Below are 15,847 nucleotides of genomic sequence, written 5' to 3'. Positions count from 1 at the left end.
TTGTCACTGTTGCCTAATCGCAACGAGCAAAACAATTCATAGAGAGGCAATCTGTCACTGCCGATTGAAAGCTCAATATTGACGAGATCAGTTTCGGCTCGTTTGTGCATGACGACAGAGCAATATCTCAATATCGAGACAGGGACGAAGGAGACGAGGCACATGTTTTTTTTTCTTTTTTTCTCACTGTTGCGCTAGTACTCTTTAGATTAATACTACCCGCCAAGATGCAGCAATGGCGAAAGTACGGGCAAACATCTCATTATTGTAACGTCGTCTCAGGACGAAAGCCTTGCGTCGGATGTTTTTCTAGACTTCGATGAAAGAGTCGGACAAAGTCTGCTTGAACGTACAACTTCTCAAACACTTTTACCCCCTACCCTACCTCTATCCCTCACAGCTCATGGTAGTCGTTTCGCAACACACCATACGAATGTCCCACGTGATAGAATATACAAAATGGAAATGTGTGCACAGAATAACGGCACCTATGAAGTATTGCCGGCTGTCTTAACGCGGAGCTCATTTTTATCTACTGGTTACGTAATCTTGACAGAGCCGTCTCATTTTAACGAACTTCAGGACGACTAACTTGGAAATCAGCCACCGGTGGTATTATTTTTCTCTCGCACAGTTTCCGTGAGTTGGCAGAATGCTATTATGTCATGCTTCAAGAATTTATCAACTTGTCATTAGGCATTTTGGTTTCACACTGATAACAATAATGAGAAAGAAAGAAGGTCGGTAAGGGTAGAAGTGATCACACAAGCCGGGTCTAGCAAAGTGAAACTGTGTAGAGTCTGACTCTGTGTAAATAAATCTACATCGAAGAATCAGCAACTGCTCCCTATACACATATTCTCAAAAAACTTCCTGCTTGAAATTAAGTTCGTAGCACAACTTGGGGTCTCATAGCGACCTGCTGCCTACTTTTTTTTTCTTTTATTCAGCTTCTGCACAGCCAGTAAGTAAATATTCCCCAACTTTACGGCGGACTTGTCAATGTCATGTCTACTTTTTATTCCTTCTGATCAGTCGAAGTATGAATGGCCAGAAATGTTTTTATCAAAAAACAATTCCGCAGCTTGTATTCACCGGCAACTTTAGAATTTGCCAAAGAGACTAACTTGTTTAAGATACGCTTACATTATTTCGTGTACCTTGGCTATAGTTCACAATACCTGTGCAATCTATCGGAAACGTTACGAGTTGGCCTCGGAATACAACAAATTGCATAGGATATGCCCCGTGCAGGACTGCAAACCCACAAGACAGGTAGCCGGGGTGCAATAATGTCGCGAAACCGAGTGTTAACCAGAACCAACCCGGCGATCGTCGTCTTCTTCAGTTCTAGTGCTTGCTAGCTCATCGTGTACGCGCATTATACTCCTCATCCGCACTCATTCGGGTTCAATGGGTTCATGTATCAGTTTTTTCATGCAGTCGGTGATAAAAATGACAGCATTGATGCCTGCCTGCCTGCATTCATGCGAAGCGCCGCGCATCAGGGCAAATACAGCTCGTAGCAGCGCTTATTTTGTTGAAGAGGACATATTAACACGCTGTTATAACATGCGAAAATGCTGTCATTGCAAATTTAGGACTCTGTAACGAAAAGGGATTCGCTTGCAAATGTTACCGCACGACATTGTGACCAGATGTCACGTAGAATGGCCGATCGAGATTAAGCTTCTACGAAGAGCTACTCGTAACAAAAGCGATGTGTAGGCGAATGAAGACGTAAGAGATATCGGTAAAGTTTTATTGCCGGGGTACAATGAATTTCTTTCGTCCTTCTTCAATTCGTTCAATGCTCTTACATCTGCAGAGAAGTTTCCCTCCGTCGGCCAGAACCTCTGCCTCGACAGGACGACAAGATACAATCCACAGCCGGACTGGGAAAGCTGCGTGCGGCGCTGGTACGATGAGGTGTCCCTCTTCTCCAACGCTTCGCGCTCCCCATTCCAGTTCGACCTTCCCACGGGGCATTTCACGCAGGTAGGCAAATGCACAAGCGTGCGGACAAATGCCATGGTTTCAGTTCAGTGTGCGGTGTCGTACCCATGTTGCATAAAGACAGTATTTTGTGCGGTGCATATTTATTGGGAGACGGAGATGACACTTTATCACTAGGCGTTATTCATCAGCGCTTCTGACTTAATTCCTCCATGTCAGCTTGGTCCTGATAGGTGGTGGCTTGAGTCAGCCACTCAGCTTTGAGTTTGGAAGAGGTGATAGGAGGGGTTGCTGTGGAAGTGGTGATGGTGGGCATTTCTATAGTGCATCTGCGATGTTGACCTCATGTACGCTGTCACGTGTTGTGCGACGCCACTGACAAGGTGGTGGCCACGGCGGCCGCATTTCGATGGGGGCGAAATGCAAAAACACCCGTGTGTTTAGATTTAGGTGCACATTAAAGAACCCCAGGTGGTCAAAATTTCCGGAGTCCTCCACTACGGCGTGCCTCATAATCAGAAAGTGGTTTTGGCACGTAAAACCCCAAATATTATTATTACTGACAAGGTGGTGGGTCCTCTGTTAATCCTCAGCAAGCAGGCTCGCGCCTGCTCCTGTTAGCGTGGCGGTTGTTTGCGCACGTCTCATTAATGTGAACATGCGCGATTAGCTGTCGAACGACGAATGACGGGAGCTTCCTGATGCACGCGTCAGCCCGAGGAAGGCGTTCGTCGTCGAGTCAACGGAGCGCATCATAGAATAGCTGTGCCGACCCTTCTGACAAGAACACTGACGCCATCTACTGAGTGTTAGACATAACCCCGAGCAGAGCGCTTGCAGACCCCGACGCGCCAAGGCAGTTGTGCGGCACCAGCTGTGTGTTCGTAAACAAGGGGGCGCTCGGACTCGGCGTGCTGTTTATGTAGCTGGTTGGGTCCACCCCGTAGAGTCCGTGAAACTAATTCTCGAGCAATATCTGAGAAACAAATCGACAACCGCGAGGGCACCACCTTTGCTGTTCGGTATGGATAGATTCGGCAGCCTTGCGTGCATGGACCCGGCAACCGCGTGGGTGCTATGGATTTTTTCTTTCCACTAAGGCTAGTTATAGACTCAACGGTCTGTCCGGTCTGTTGTTTTCTAAAGACAGCTGCGCCATTTGCAGTCCCTTCTTAAAGGGACACTAAATCGAAACAATAAATCAATGTAGACTAATGAAGCATTGTTTGAGAACCCTGCAGGCAGTGATTTCAAAGAAATAGCTTGGTTATTAGATGAGAAAATGAAGGTCCAAGTATCAGTATTTGAATTTCGTGCCGAAACCACAGCGCCGGTACGTCAGCGTGACGTCAGGAATTCCGAAGTATGTTTTCGCATTTGGGCCGCGTTGGCTGAATAAAGGTTGCCGAAACTTGCCATGTTTAATATTCGGTTCCTTTAGAACACAATTTAGTCAATCTGTACCACTATATATAGTTAGTAGGCTCTAGAAGACGACATCCAAATCCAAGACGTCACAGCGCCCAGGTGCGGGAACTTAAGTAGGCGTTGCCACCCGTATTTCGTTCTTGCGCTTTTTCTAGCTTACCAAACGTCTTATCGTTGTAAGAGTGGTGTTTTTGGTGTTGTAGAGCGGTAATTTACTGATGCAGAAGAAATAATTTTTCACTTTAGTGTCCCTTTAACGCCAGGCGTCACCAGCTTCTTGTTCGCCGGGGCTCTTACTCGCAATGTTAATTAAATATTTTGTTTTTATTTGCTCTCAACGATGAACTCTGGATGTACAGCTTTCATTTTATTAGCGTGGCCGTACAAGCTGATAACATGCTAACAAAAAAAATTCTGAAATATTTCACGCACTGTCGAGGACAACAACAAAAAAAATACCACCACACTTCATATCCTCGACAATTTCGACATTGTGATCTTTCATTATAATGTTGCCAGATTTTTCGTTAACTTGTGTTACATTCACAATTCTTCTAAATTTTGTATTTTAGGATTGTGATGACTCTTTTTAAATCTATTTCTCCCTATCCAGAGCCACAATTTCGGGAGAACTGGTCTAATTTTACTTTCACCTCCTGGTTGTTTGCTTGCCTTGTATTTATTTCGTTGTACTTATCATGGGCGTTTTTGATTTTAAGCCTCGCCTGTTACGGTGGCTCATTGACTACAGCGGTGCGTTTCTGAGCACGAGGTCGCCGGTTCGATTACCGGCCACGACGACCGCATTCCGATGGGGACAAAATAATAAAAAAAAAGCGTCCATTGTACTTCGATTGAAGGGCGCGTGAAATAATCCCTGGTGGTTCAAATTAATCCGGAGCACACCGCCTTGGCTTAATAAGTCGACCCTCCGGACCTCATTTCAGTCAATTTTCACACGCGCACACACACGTGTTGCTCATCCTGAGGCCTTGTCACCGTTTCATTTTGTGCTGTCGCAGATGGTGTGGGCGACGACGTGGAAGATCGGCTGCGGCTACACGCGCTACCCCTCTACTGAGCCGCCATTCCTCTACGACCTTCTCTACACCTGTGACTACGGGCCAGGGTCAGTGGACGCATTGTTACTGACGGCGTATATGTTTTCCCGATATGTTGTTGTTATTTGTGTGTGCATTCTATGAGATGGAAATCTGAGAATTGTAACTTTACTTGCTCGCATGGAAATATGCAGTTAGTGCGTTCCGGAGTTTTGAGTGGATTTGTGTATCACTCGGACACGACAGCCTTATTCTGAAAGGAGTGACGAGCGCGAAGGTCAGGTGGTTTCAACGGAGTATTGTATGCGCCTCCTGTTTCTAAAGGTTGTCAAGGCGCACCTCCGATCAGATCTGGAGCAGACGTGGCTTCAGCGCTATGCTTATTTAATGTAGCTTCAAGGTACAATTAAATATTCCCACGAAAAAAAAAATTTCTGCAGGTGTTACACTCTCGAAACACAAGAAAGCGAAAACCTGCTGCACATATGGTGATACACGAAGTTATGTAATCGGGGCTATACTTCTTGCAAGGCATAACGACTCCCGCCCCTTTTCAGAAGAAAAGCTTTTGGGCGCGTGGAGGAGTGTTGACTGTGCCCAACGTGCCATAAAAGCACTTTTGAACTTTTTAAGTGAGACTGGTTTAGACGATCGCCTCTAGAAGCTGTGAGACGTGTAGTCAGTGCGAAATGTGTTTGCGCAATAACTTTTTGTGGCAAGATTACTTTTTGTATGGACAAGATTACTCTTACGTGTATTGCGTCTCCAGTGCGCATCCGCATATTGGACAACGTGTATATAGTATCTCATTGTACCATATCATAATCACCCGCCACCTACCTTTCCCTGTATTTCCCACTTCCCCTTTCCCCAGTGAGGAGTAGCAGGCTAGAGACACGCTCTCCAGGCCGACCTCTCCTCCTTTCTCTTCATTAAAATCTACTCCTCCTCCTAACGAGCCGCAATGGGAAATACACGTGTGGCATTAGGGCGGCCTCCTCACTAAGGCACAGCGGCACGCTCCTTCTTTCGCAATGGCGTATACTTGTGCGGCCGTCCTAGCGAGAAGCAAGAGCGTGCTCCCCGCCGACATCCGCCGCTCCTTCTGCGACGTCAGTGCACAGTGCGCGCTCGCTCACACTTTTCCGTGAAACAACACCTGGCGCGAGGCAGCAATTGCTAGATAAAAATTCGGCAGGCACTTCGGACTACTTACGTGTGCGAACGCGAAAGCACTGCACCCTTTGTAGACCTCGGAACGTCAGCGCGCGTCATTTTATGCGCTCATGACGTGGCGCCACTTCTTCTGCACCGTCACGCGCGCGTCCCAGTGACGCTCGCACTAGTCGGCGAGATGGCTGTCTCGTAACGTGTGCAATCAGGCACGCCACTAGGCACACATTGAGTAAGCCCGAACCGTTGAGCAGACGTGGCTTCAGAGATGCGTGCTCGTCTTGAACCCCGGAGGCCCTGTTTCGATTCCCACCCAGACCGAAACTTGCGAAATTTAATTTTCAATGGCAGCGATGTAATTCGTTCACAGGAACCTGCCTGAGAAATGTGACGTCAATCCGAGTATTACATTATTTTCTGACACGAGTATTTTCTCGTTGCGGCGTCGACCACTTTTCGTCACGGCACAGTTTCGCCAAGGTCACCGCCAACGCAACATAGACACCTAAGGCTTTCACCTTAATAACAAAGCGTATAAATGATTGAGTAAGCGGGCCTAACAGCAAGTGGCGACTGAATTGCATTCGCGTGGCAGACTGCCGTAAGCGTTAGCACAGCTTTCAGATTCGATACGTGATGGAATCACGTTCAAATATGGTATTCACCAATGAGCAAAAGAAACAGGTCTCAATTGATGCTAATCCTGTGGAGACCTGAGAGTGGGTCTGAATACTGGCACACTAATGAGCATACATTTAGTGCCATAGTGTTGAGTCGGAATGCCCATAACTACATAATATAGAATTGGACAAATAAGTTTATCTTGTGCGAACCAGTAATGTAGGGTAGAATGCATTTTGGAGAAATATAGTCAGGTGATATCTGACACTGAATGTTAAGAAGTCGACGTCCTGTAGCACACAAGACTGCGTGATGGAAAATAGGAACGTGCGAAAGAAAGAACCAGTGCACCGTTGTTGCCTTCGCTTCTCGTATCTGTAGCATTGCGTAACGTGTTCGTTCGAACAATCCGAAATGCACGTGACTTACATGCACGCATACTCCAGTGGCGCGGCGCGGTGTTTACATTCGAACTAGGCCGAATATCACTTTCTTCCTTTCCCACTTTCATTTTTTTTTTACTTCTCATCTTCTATAAGTATTTGCTTGACCGTTGTGCCTTGTAATATCTCCTTAACCCTGTAAAAGGTGTCGACCAGGATGATAAAATCTTCTAAAACACGTATTTTCTAAACATGACTCGACAAGATGTGTCCACGAGCTGCAGCTTTCGTAAAATAAGTCAGCGTTACGTAGCACGAGAAGTAAATCATAAGCACTGAGCACGAACGTAAGAGCGTAATCCGTCCGCCGTGCAGTCGAGTACGGGCGTCGTGTTTGTAAACAGGGATAGGTCAATTAACGGTCAGCGTTAATCCTCCGCGATGAAGGCGTAAGCACAGCATTAAATGCTGCGATGTGTTCCCGCGCAGGTGTTCTTATAAAGTGCTACGCATTTAGCCATCTCCAACACATGCGACAGACAGCGCATGAACAGGAGACAAGGAAACAGAGGAAGGCAAGCGGCAGCCTCTTTGTTTTTGTTCTGTCCTCCTCCGCATGTACACTCGCACCACGGGCAGCTAACGCGAGTGTGGATGTATGTTACACCTTGTTTCGGGCACGCAGGAGACTTGTCTCGCACGCCTGCTCTGATATTACTTCGCGCGGCTAAGTATGATAACGTTGACGAACACGTTCTTAAAATAACGAATGCAAGGTGACAAAAAGAACTGCTTGTCGTCGCACTAGAAGAAACTAACCTTACCTTATGATTATGGATAGAAATGTTTAAGGTGGCCCACAACCATTTGTGTTTTTGCACCCCAGGAAGCGACCGAACAGCACATGTGCACGTGTTTGCTGTGACGACTCCAGAGCGAGTGTATGGATAGCTTTGTAATGAAGGTGGCAACAAAGACTTCTTAGAACTTGTTCACAAATATTTTTGCAAGGTATGCTTTTGGGAGGGGGAGGGGGGGCGAGCACTCGCTTGCGCTTGCCTAATATTACAAAATGAATGACGTACTTGATAAAATAATTATTATTCTGAAGCCACTGCTCCGCCATGGCTATAGTTGATTCTACACGGAAGAATTAAAAGAAAGTCACTGGATTGTAAAATCGTTGTCGTAAAAAGAAATAAGAAACCGCGAAATGTGGAACTTAACTGAATGCCGTCATCGCTCTTTGGGTATCGATGTGAAAATATTCAAAAGAGATGTTAGGCCTTAACTTCTCGCGTATTAGAAACTGAAAAAACGCTGTACGTATGGTTTATCATTCTAGCTCTCTTGAGCGTTTGAGCAGTCGCTTTAAAGTTTGCCTTACATTTGCTTGACTTATGTCTTTCATCCAGAGGAAACATGGTGGGCGGCGAGATGTATGAGGAGGGTGACACGTGCTCCAACTGTCCCGAGGGAACCTGCTGTGGGAGTTCTTGTGAAGAACAGAACGTTGACACACGCTTCAAGGGACTGTGCAGTGAGTTCTCATAGTGCAATCTCTCTGTATTTCGTGTTCGGGAGGAGCTTGCTTCTAAACGCATGAAACTTTCAGTAAGAATGCGTCATCGTATGTGTTCTTAGTGTTGCTTGTTCCAGCAAAGGTAACTTGTAAAGAAATGAGGCAGATAATAAAGAGTTTTAGATTAGAGGGCACAAGAGACTCATGTTCCACTTGAGTACAAGCAGACTTTGGGTTACTGTGCATGCAGGACGCTTGTGTACCTTCATCTAAAACTATCTATAGTAATTATATTTCCTCCAATGACAGAACGTTCGCTTAATACGAAACCTCGCAGCCCCATTAATGCATGTCATGCATTGCGCAACCAACACATGCCAAATTCATGTAGTCGTTCGCGGCGCTCAAAGCTCCAGTTTTCATCGGCCGTGATATAGATATAAATTGTTGGCCCTAGAATGAGGACACCACCCACTCGACCTCAAGAGCAACGACCTCGATGGTCCAAGTGTTTTCTCTCTCTCTCTTGCTCTCTATCTCTCTCTCTTTTGGCCCATGCACTAGTGCGAAAAAAACTCTAGCTGCAGCTGCGGACAGATGGAGCCATTTACGTTCCCCGTCCGAAAGCCTAAAGCGTCGGAAGAGAACGCGCTGAGAGCATGCGTAGTGTACACTCATTTGATAACGACAGCTTGCGCATAGCATATTTATATCGGTATGCACTTTGCCAAGAAAGCTTGCGGGACAATGCGTGACTGGCAAGAAAGGCTGAATTCCCGCAAAGCTTGAACACACAGTCCCGAATTCAATGTTTCATTCTGTAATAGTGCTTCTGATCTATGCAATCAACCTTTAAAGAGCGCGCCTTACAAGAGCAGAAATTTGCGTTTGTCGTGGAGTCCGTGTCCGGTAAATTTTTGTCGACGACTGCACATGTTCTCATAATTGGCAAATTGACAAATTTATACTAGACTTGACAGAACAACCTTGCCATATTGAAGCCACATTAAAGCGCCTTTATTACCTATTTTCGTGGCTCTTTGGCATCATCTCTTTGGATAGAGAGGGAGAAAAAGTGGGGGAAGCGTTAGTGAGAAGAAAAGCAGAGGCCAGCTTAAGGCACATTCTTACATTGCGCTGGAGCAAGAGGGAAAGAAAGACTGACAGGATTAGTGATGATGACTACAGATGGAAGAGGCAATAGGAATAGCGGGCAAGTCTTTCTTGTAGCCTGGAGTCAAGATTTGTACTTTTTTATTTTCCCTCTAATTTGCCGTCCCACTACCTCTTTATCTCAGTCTTTCAACTTTACCTCTCCTTGTATGTCGTTCAGTATATATACATGGTTTCAACGCATTACTGCAACATAGTGTATGTGCACGCACTGCTCTGCATGGTGCTGTTAAATTGTGACTCAACTGGGGTTCACAGAGCGTTGTCGTTGCACAGGTTTGTTGCGAACGCGTATCCCTGGTGAAAATTCAAGGCTCTTCATGTTGCTCAACAGCGGGTAGCAGCAACTTGCACGCTTTGCAGCTTGACGAAGTTCAGGGAATAAAGCTGTGCCTACAGAATGTGGCCGCTAAGCCACTAATGCTTCTTTGTGATATTCAGTTCGAGCGGCATTAGCTCTTGTATATTTCCCGCCATTGTTGATCATGTCCTGCTTGAAGACAACGTCATTGAGAAATCGCCGAAGCCACGCGAGTCCCACCAGTTGTCGTGCACCACTCCATAACCATGCGAGAAAAATAAAACCGAAAACAACTCTATGCTGCCGCCAAGCCAGTGTGAGAGGTCTCCGCCTCGGGATCCCGAGACCTAAACATGAGCTACTCAATGCTTGCACGTGCAAACTCCTCTTAGCGCATCAATTTTGGCATGCTTCTCGGTAAAATCTACATGGTAAAATGTTCATGAGAGTTCTTGTACTTTTTTCCAGAGCCAACGACTCCTGACGGTCCCAAACCGTCCGTGGACAAGAAGCACCTTATCTGGGCGTGCCTTTTCAACAACGATACATCCGAATTGTGCGAGACGGTCTCTGATCCTCCGGACGCTTTCAACACGAAGCGGTTGTTTGGTGGTACGTTCTTTGAGACATGCTTTCATGTCTGATTCCAGATGTATTGGTGAGCTATACCTGGGGAAAACATTGTCTCAAACGCCTGTACTTGGTCAAAGATATTAAACCCCGGAACTAAATTGCGCTCGATGTTTTTCAAAACTTTGAGTCATGCTCAGGACTCCTAAAACAGACATGGCGACGGCTGGGCAGGCTATACATATGGCGGAGCAACAGACAGGTGGGCATTGTTATGTATTGCGGCGTGTTTTAGTGCGGGCATTGCTTATTCGGTATAATATGGCCGTCCTCTGTCGGCACCTCAAATTATGGTACAAGTTTACAGAAAACAAAACTAGCTTTCAAAATAGAAGCCCTGCGTTTTTTACCAACCAGACCTTAGCGGCACAGAAGCAGATGAGTGGCAGATGTGCGTCCTAGGAGCAGCCCACCTTGTATACAAGGGATGGTCCACGACTGTATTAATGTCGGTATGTGTATATAGAGATGTCGGCATCAAGAGTGGCTTAGCTACCACTCCTTCTTTTCACCAGGTCATCGCGCCGCCATACATTTTAACGGCGTCTGCTGGGCACCTCCTAGGTGTTGTTCTGCTCAGCCCTAGTTAATTTCTTGTCAGTAAAAATGAACTATACATTGTTTTGTGAATGAGCCAAAAGACTTCACTTAGCAAGGTTTGAGAACTTTCTTCACTGAGCCACCTCCCGTAGCTTAGTGGCTGTAGCGTTGCGCTGCTGACCAGGAGGTCGCTGGTTCGATCCCGGCCCTGGCGACCGCATTTCGATCAGAGCCGAATGCAAGAATGTTGGCGTACCGTGAATTAGGTCTACACTGAGGAATCCCAGTTGGTCAAAATTAGTCAGGAGTCCCCTCCCCCCCCCCCCCCAATTGCGTGCTTCGCACTCGTATCGCGGTTCTGGCATGCGTAAAATCCCAGAAATAAATTTAATTTTACACAGTCACAACGGGCCCAAATACGAAAAAAAAAACGTGACGTCACGTTCACGTATTGGCACTGGGTTTTCGGCGCTAAACTCTAAAGAAATGAAACTTCGACCTTCATTTCTCTTTCTAATACAAAACCTATCAGCGTGAAATTTACAAAAGTAGAGCTTTAGATCTTTCAAACAATACCTCATCCGTCTAAAGTGATTTAGGAATGCTCTTCAGTGTTCCTTTAAGACAAAAGCAGACAAATTCCTTATAATGAGGTTACGCCCATGCGAACAGGATTTTTTTTTTTTTTAGGTTTGCTCTGGGGTCGTTCCATGTAGTGTAACGCGTACAGCAACACAGGACGAACAACTATATGTTCACATGTACTTCTCTAAAAGCACCGCGCCTCTTCGATTTGTACATACTATTGTCACATTTATGATATTTCATAACCGTCCGATTACGGGCCAACGTTTGCTCCAATACGCGCCAGCACGCAATTGGAATTCGGAGAACTGAAAAATCTTGAATCCTATCGACGGACAACCTGCGAAATATGAAACTTCCTCAGCCTTTTCTATCCTTCGGGAGTTTGTAAGCATCGCGGTGTGGGCTTCGCTTAACGGTCGTTGGTATTTGCAGCTGGCTACCTGGAGACCGTGGTCGAGGGCGGCAAGCGGGCCGAAGTCAAGTTCCAGCGTATCATCAAGAGCCCGCAGTCGCCGTTCTGCATAAACATAGAGTACGCCAAGGGCCCGAGCATGGCGGGCAACAATGCGGACGGCTCGCTGCGACTTCTGCTGACGTCGCCAGCGCTGCAGTATTTCCAGATCGACGCCGAAATTGGCGGCGACTACACGGGCTACCAGATGTACTCCTTCTCCCTGGATTTTCGCATACCCGTCCAGGTAGGTACCACACGGATATTCAAAGCAGTGCCGACATAATATTTTCTCACTTCTATTTTTTTTTCTGTATATATATAAGGTCCCAGGCCTCGAAACCTTACAAAATATACTGGCAAACATAAATAGTAACCCTAGACAGTTTACTGTAATAGCTTTGTTGTTATGCACCTGGGAGAAAGATGACAGGTACAGAGGACTTTTTTTCTTTCATAAAACTTGCTCCAATGCGTGTATTATCACAGAAATAATTTTCCGTAATAGCTTCCTACGAAACACTTCTGGTTTCGTTTCCCAGCAAGTCTATGTGTCATGATGAACAAGGTGGTCGCTCGGGTACCGAACACCGTGACGTTTTAGCTCTCTATCCGACTCGCTCGGATAGGGTCGCCTTCCAGGAAACGAAACCAAAGCGAAGTCGTAGAACGATAATGTAGTGAAATCAGCCTTTCTTTCTGACGTATCCGGTAGCCTAAAGAGTAAAGGAAAATCAGATTATATCAGCGAAATCATTTTTTGAAGACTCTGGCTTTATTTATTTACTGGAAGAAACTTGTCCACTGTATGAGAAAGTGGAGGCCAAAGTTTGCTTCATTGAATTTCACGCTAGAACCCTGGCGCCTGCCGTCTATGTGACGTCACGAACTTTAAGATATTTTCGCTCATTTGCGTAGCTTTATGCAGATGAAATACTCAAAACTCGGTCAGTTGAGTATCTGGTACCTTTAGAATGCAATAGTATTCTTGTTCATCGCGACTCCTTAACTGGTCCCGAGCAGATGCTGTCGACGTCCATGACGTCACAGGGTCAAGCGCGGAAATCATTAGATAGTGGCGCCATCCGTCTATCATTCTTTCGTCTTGCATAGCTTATCAAGTCGGTGCGCAAATGGACGTCACGAACTTTAAGATATTTTCGCTCATTTGCGTAGCTTTATGCAGATGAAATACTCAAAACTCGGTCAGTTGAGTATCTGGTACCTTTAGAATGCAATAGTATTCTTATTCATCGCGACTCCTTAACTGGTCCCGAGCAGATGCTGTCGACGTCCATGACGTCACAGGGTCAAGCGCGGAAATCATTAGATAGTGGCGCCACCAGTCTATCATTCTTTCGTCTTGCATAGCTTATCAAGTCGGTGCGCAATGTAACATTGACATTTTCGGCGTCACAGGACTGTAATTTATCGATGCAGCCTGTCTTAATCTTATTTAGCGGCTTTTCTGTAACTTGTTCAGCTTTTTATCTAACCTATACCGCTGCCGCAAGAGTTATCGGATATTACGCTCTACCGGATAATGAGTTATTATTGCGTACACCTCTAGCAACGTATTAAGAAGCCCTTTGAAGCGCTTCCTGCCGACCAGCGGTTGCTTTGCGCCAGGAAAAGAAATAAAATCTGTGTTCCAGCTAGGAGCTTACGCAATGTGCTGTGTTTGTCCCCTTTCGTAGGTTGGCTTCTCCTACTCAGTTCCAGCGAACAGCTCTGCTCAGTACTTCAGCCTCTACAAGCTCGTCGTAAATCAAGGACCCTGTTCGTAAGCCTTCTAAGGATGTTGTGGTGCCATTTGAGCTGCACGCTGTTTTATGTTGGACAAAACGTGTTTTACAACTACTCTTGGCTTGTGTACGTGCTACGTGATGTGCACGCTGCATGAGCCGGGTATCGAATTGCCTAACTCGAGGTGTTCTGTGAGCCTGCTCATTTGCTGGATCACAACCTATGGTGAGATTGTGTGTCTGACGCAGCATGTTACGTGGAGCAGTTTTGAGGCTCCGCTCTCTTGTCACTTTCTTTAGTGGCGTGGTCTCATTCTTCTGTGCACGTAATTTTTGTTCTGTTACATTTGTGTTCGTGTAATTGTACTGTGATGTTTGCGACACTGATAAATTCATGAGGCTTGTCTATTGTTTCATGACACCATTCTCGTTATTCATTTCAATTTTAACCACTTCCAATAGTTTCGGACAAGTAGGCTGAACTACAGCGTACTTATTTTATGTCCTCCAGTGTACATAAAATAGACTGATGGTGGTGGTGATGACGATGATGATGGTGAAACCGAAGCGTGTAGCTTCCTTGGTCGTATCCTTCCGCTTCTAACGTGCACCACTGCGCACACTGTTAGCTTGATTTCAGTAACTTGGCTTAATATACTTCAGCCGTTGCTTACCTGAAGCAAGTTATAGCGCATTAAAAGAAGGGCCGCTGTCTGTTGCGGTCGGGCATGTCTTATACAGCCTACAGAATCAATCGATCACCGTTTACATTTGCGGTGCATAGGCAAAGCATTTTTTTTTTGCACAGTCACAATGTTTTGTGCGTGTCAACAGCATTGTATGTTGTGCCGTCGTCTGTTGCCAATTTGTGTTGTGCGATGTTACTTAAAACAATTGGTCAGAACTCTGTAAAAAATCCAGTTCTGTTGCCTATTCACCTTGACAAAACATTTGGTGCTTTCTTTATAAAACAAGTGTTCTTTACCACAGTTTTCAGACTTGCCGTCGTAGGAGGATCCAAAAATTGCTTTTAATGTACCGTGAGAGCTTGCGCCAATTGAATTTTTCACACTTTGCTTTAGCTCCCGCAGATGCATGCGCGGATTTATATTGACTTGCAGCTTCCCTGAGCACGTTAACCGGTATTTCTAATGAGAGCGACAGCGTTTTGATGCTGTTCATTATCGTTATTCGGCTATCGCTTTCCAGTGTCGCTTCTCTAATGCTCGTCAAGCTTGCGTGTGCGGAAAGCTGAATTGGCGCGTTTAACGAGCACAGATGGGTGCTTCAGACAGACACTAGTGATGCTATTCTTGTTATCCATGTATATATTACGTTTACGTTTTTATAGCAATGGATCCTCGCGAAAACGTATTTTATTCGCAATGCCCCTTTTTTTTTGACAAAGTGTTCATTGTTTTTTGTGCATGTATAACATTTTACAACATCAGAGGATATATATTTTACATATCGTCAGCGCACTCATATGGTCATATTTTAGAAACATTCAGATCTTCATTGCAATGTATTGGTATGAAAGTGATGCCTTGCAATGTTCATACAATGTGCAATAAATGGTTTGAATTTCTTACGGCTCCGCTTATTGTGTTTCTCTAACGTAAATATTGCTTTCAAAATTAAAACTTTAGTATATCAGATTTTAATGGGATTACCATTCTTAGGATACTTGCGCACTTTCCGGTATCTATCTATATTTTTGCGTACTGTATATGTATATGTATATATGTATATGTATATATGTATATGTATATATATATGTATATGTATATATATGTATATGTATATGTATATGTATATATATGTATATGTATATGTATATATATGTATATGTATATGTATATATATGTATATGTATATATATGTATATGTATATGTATATATATGTATATGTATATGTATATATATGTATATGTATATGTATATATATGTATATGTATATGTATATATATGTATATGTATATGTATGTATATATGTATGTATATGTATATCTATCCGGCACAGAATACCAACGTGTGTTGGTTCATTTTTTGAAGACATTACGAGCGAAAAATGCATTTCAGCAGTCTTAAAGCAGCAGCCGTGGCTACGGTCCGGCGATCCGTGAACCCGCTGCAATTGTGGTCGAGTGGGCAGTATGGCGAGCAATGGCTATTGGGACGCAGTCTATACTTATATCCTTTGCTGTTATTGAGGCCGGTGATGTGCGAATGCGTAGTGCCTCAATGGACGAAGCGAAGAGGTGGCGAAGGCTTC

General features: G+C 45.0%; 1 protein-coding gene across 1 annotated transcript in view; it reads left to right on the top strand.

Moving 5' to 3' along the window:
• The window catches only part of LOC142582801 (venom allergen 5-like), a 32,244-nt gene extending 17,081 nt beyond the window's left edge, over window positions 1-15,163 (top strand). The window contains exons 4-9 of the mRNA XM_075692845.1: window positions 1,829-1,998; window positions 4,407-4,513; window positions 8,038-8,162; window positions 10,087-10,230; window positions 11,809-12,074; window positions 13,525-15,163. Coding sequence (XP_075548960.1) covers window positions 1,829-1,998; window positions 4,407-4,513; window positions 8,038-8,162; window positions 10,087-10,230; window positions 11,809-12,074; window positions 13,525-13,614 — 902 coding nt within the window. The 3' untranslated portion in view covers window positions 13,615-15,163. The remainder of the gene's footprint in view (window positions 1-1,828; window positions 1,999-4,406; window positions 4,514-8,037; window positions 8,163-10,086; window positions 10,231-11,808; window positions 12,075-13,524) is intronic.
• The last annotated feature ends 684 nt before the right edge of the window (window positions 15,164-15,847 follow it).

Source organism: Dermacentor variabilis, chromosome 5 (genome assembly GCF_050947875.1).
Source record: "Dermacentor variabilis isolate Ectoservices chromosome 5, ASM5094787v1, whole genome shotgun sequence".
Lineage (NCBI taxonomy): Eukaryota > Metazoa > Arthropoda > Arachnida > Ixodida > Ixodidae > Dermacentor > Dermacentor variabilis.
Note: the sequence above shows the minus strand (reverse complement) of the source record. Positions and strands in the feature narration are given on the sequence as shown.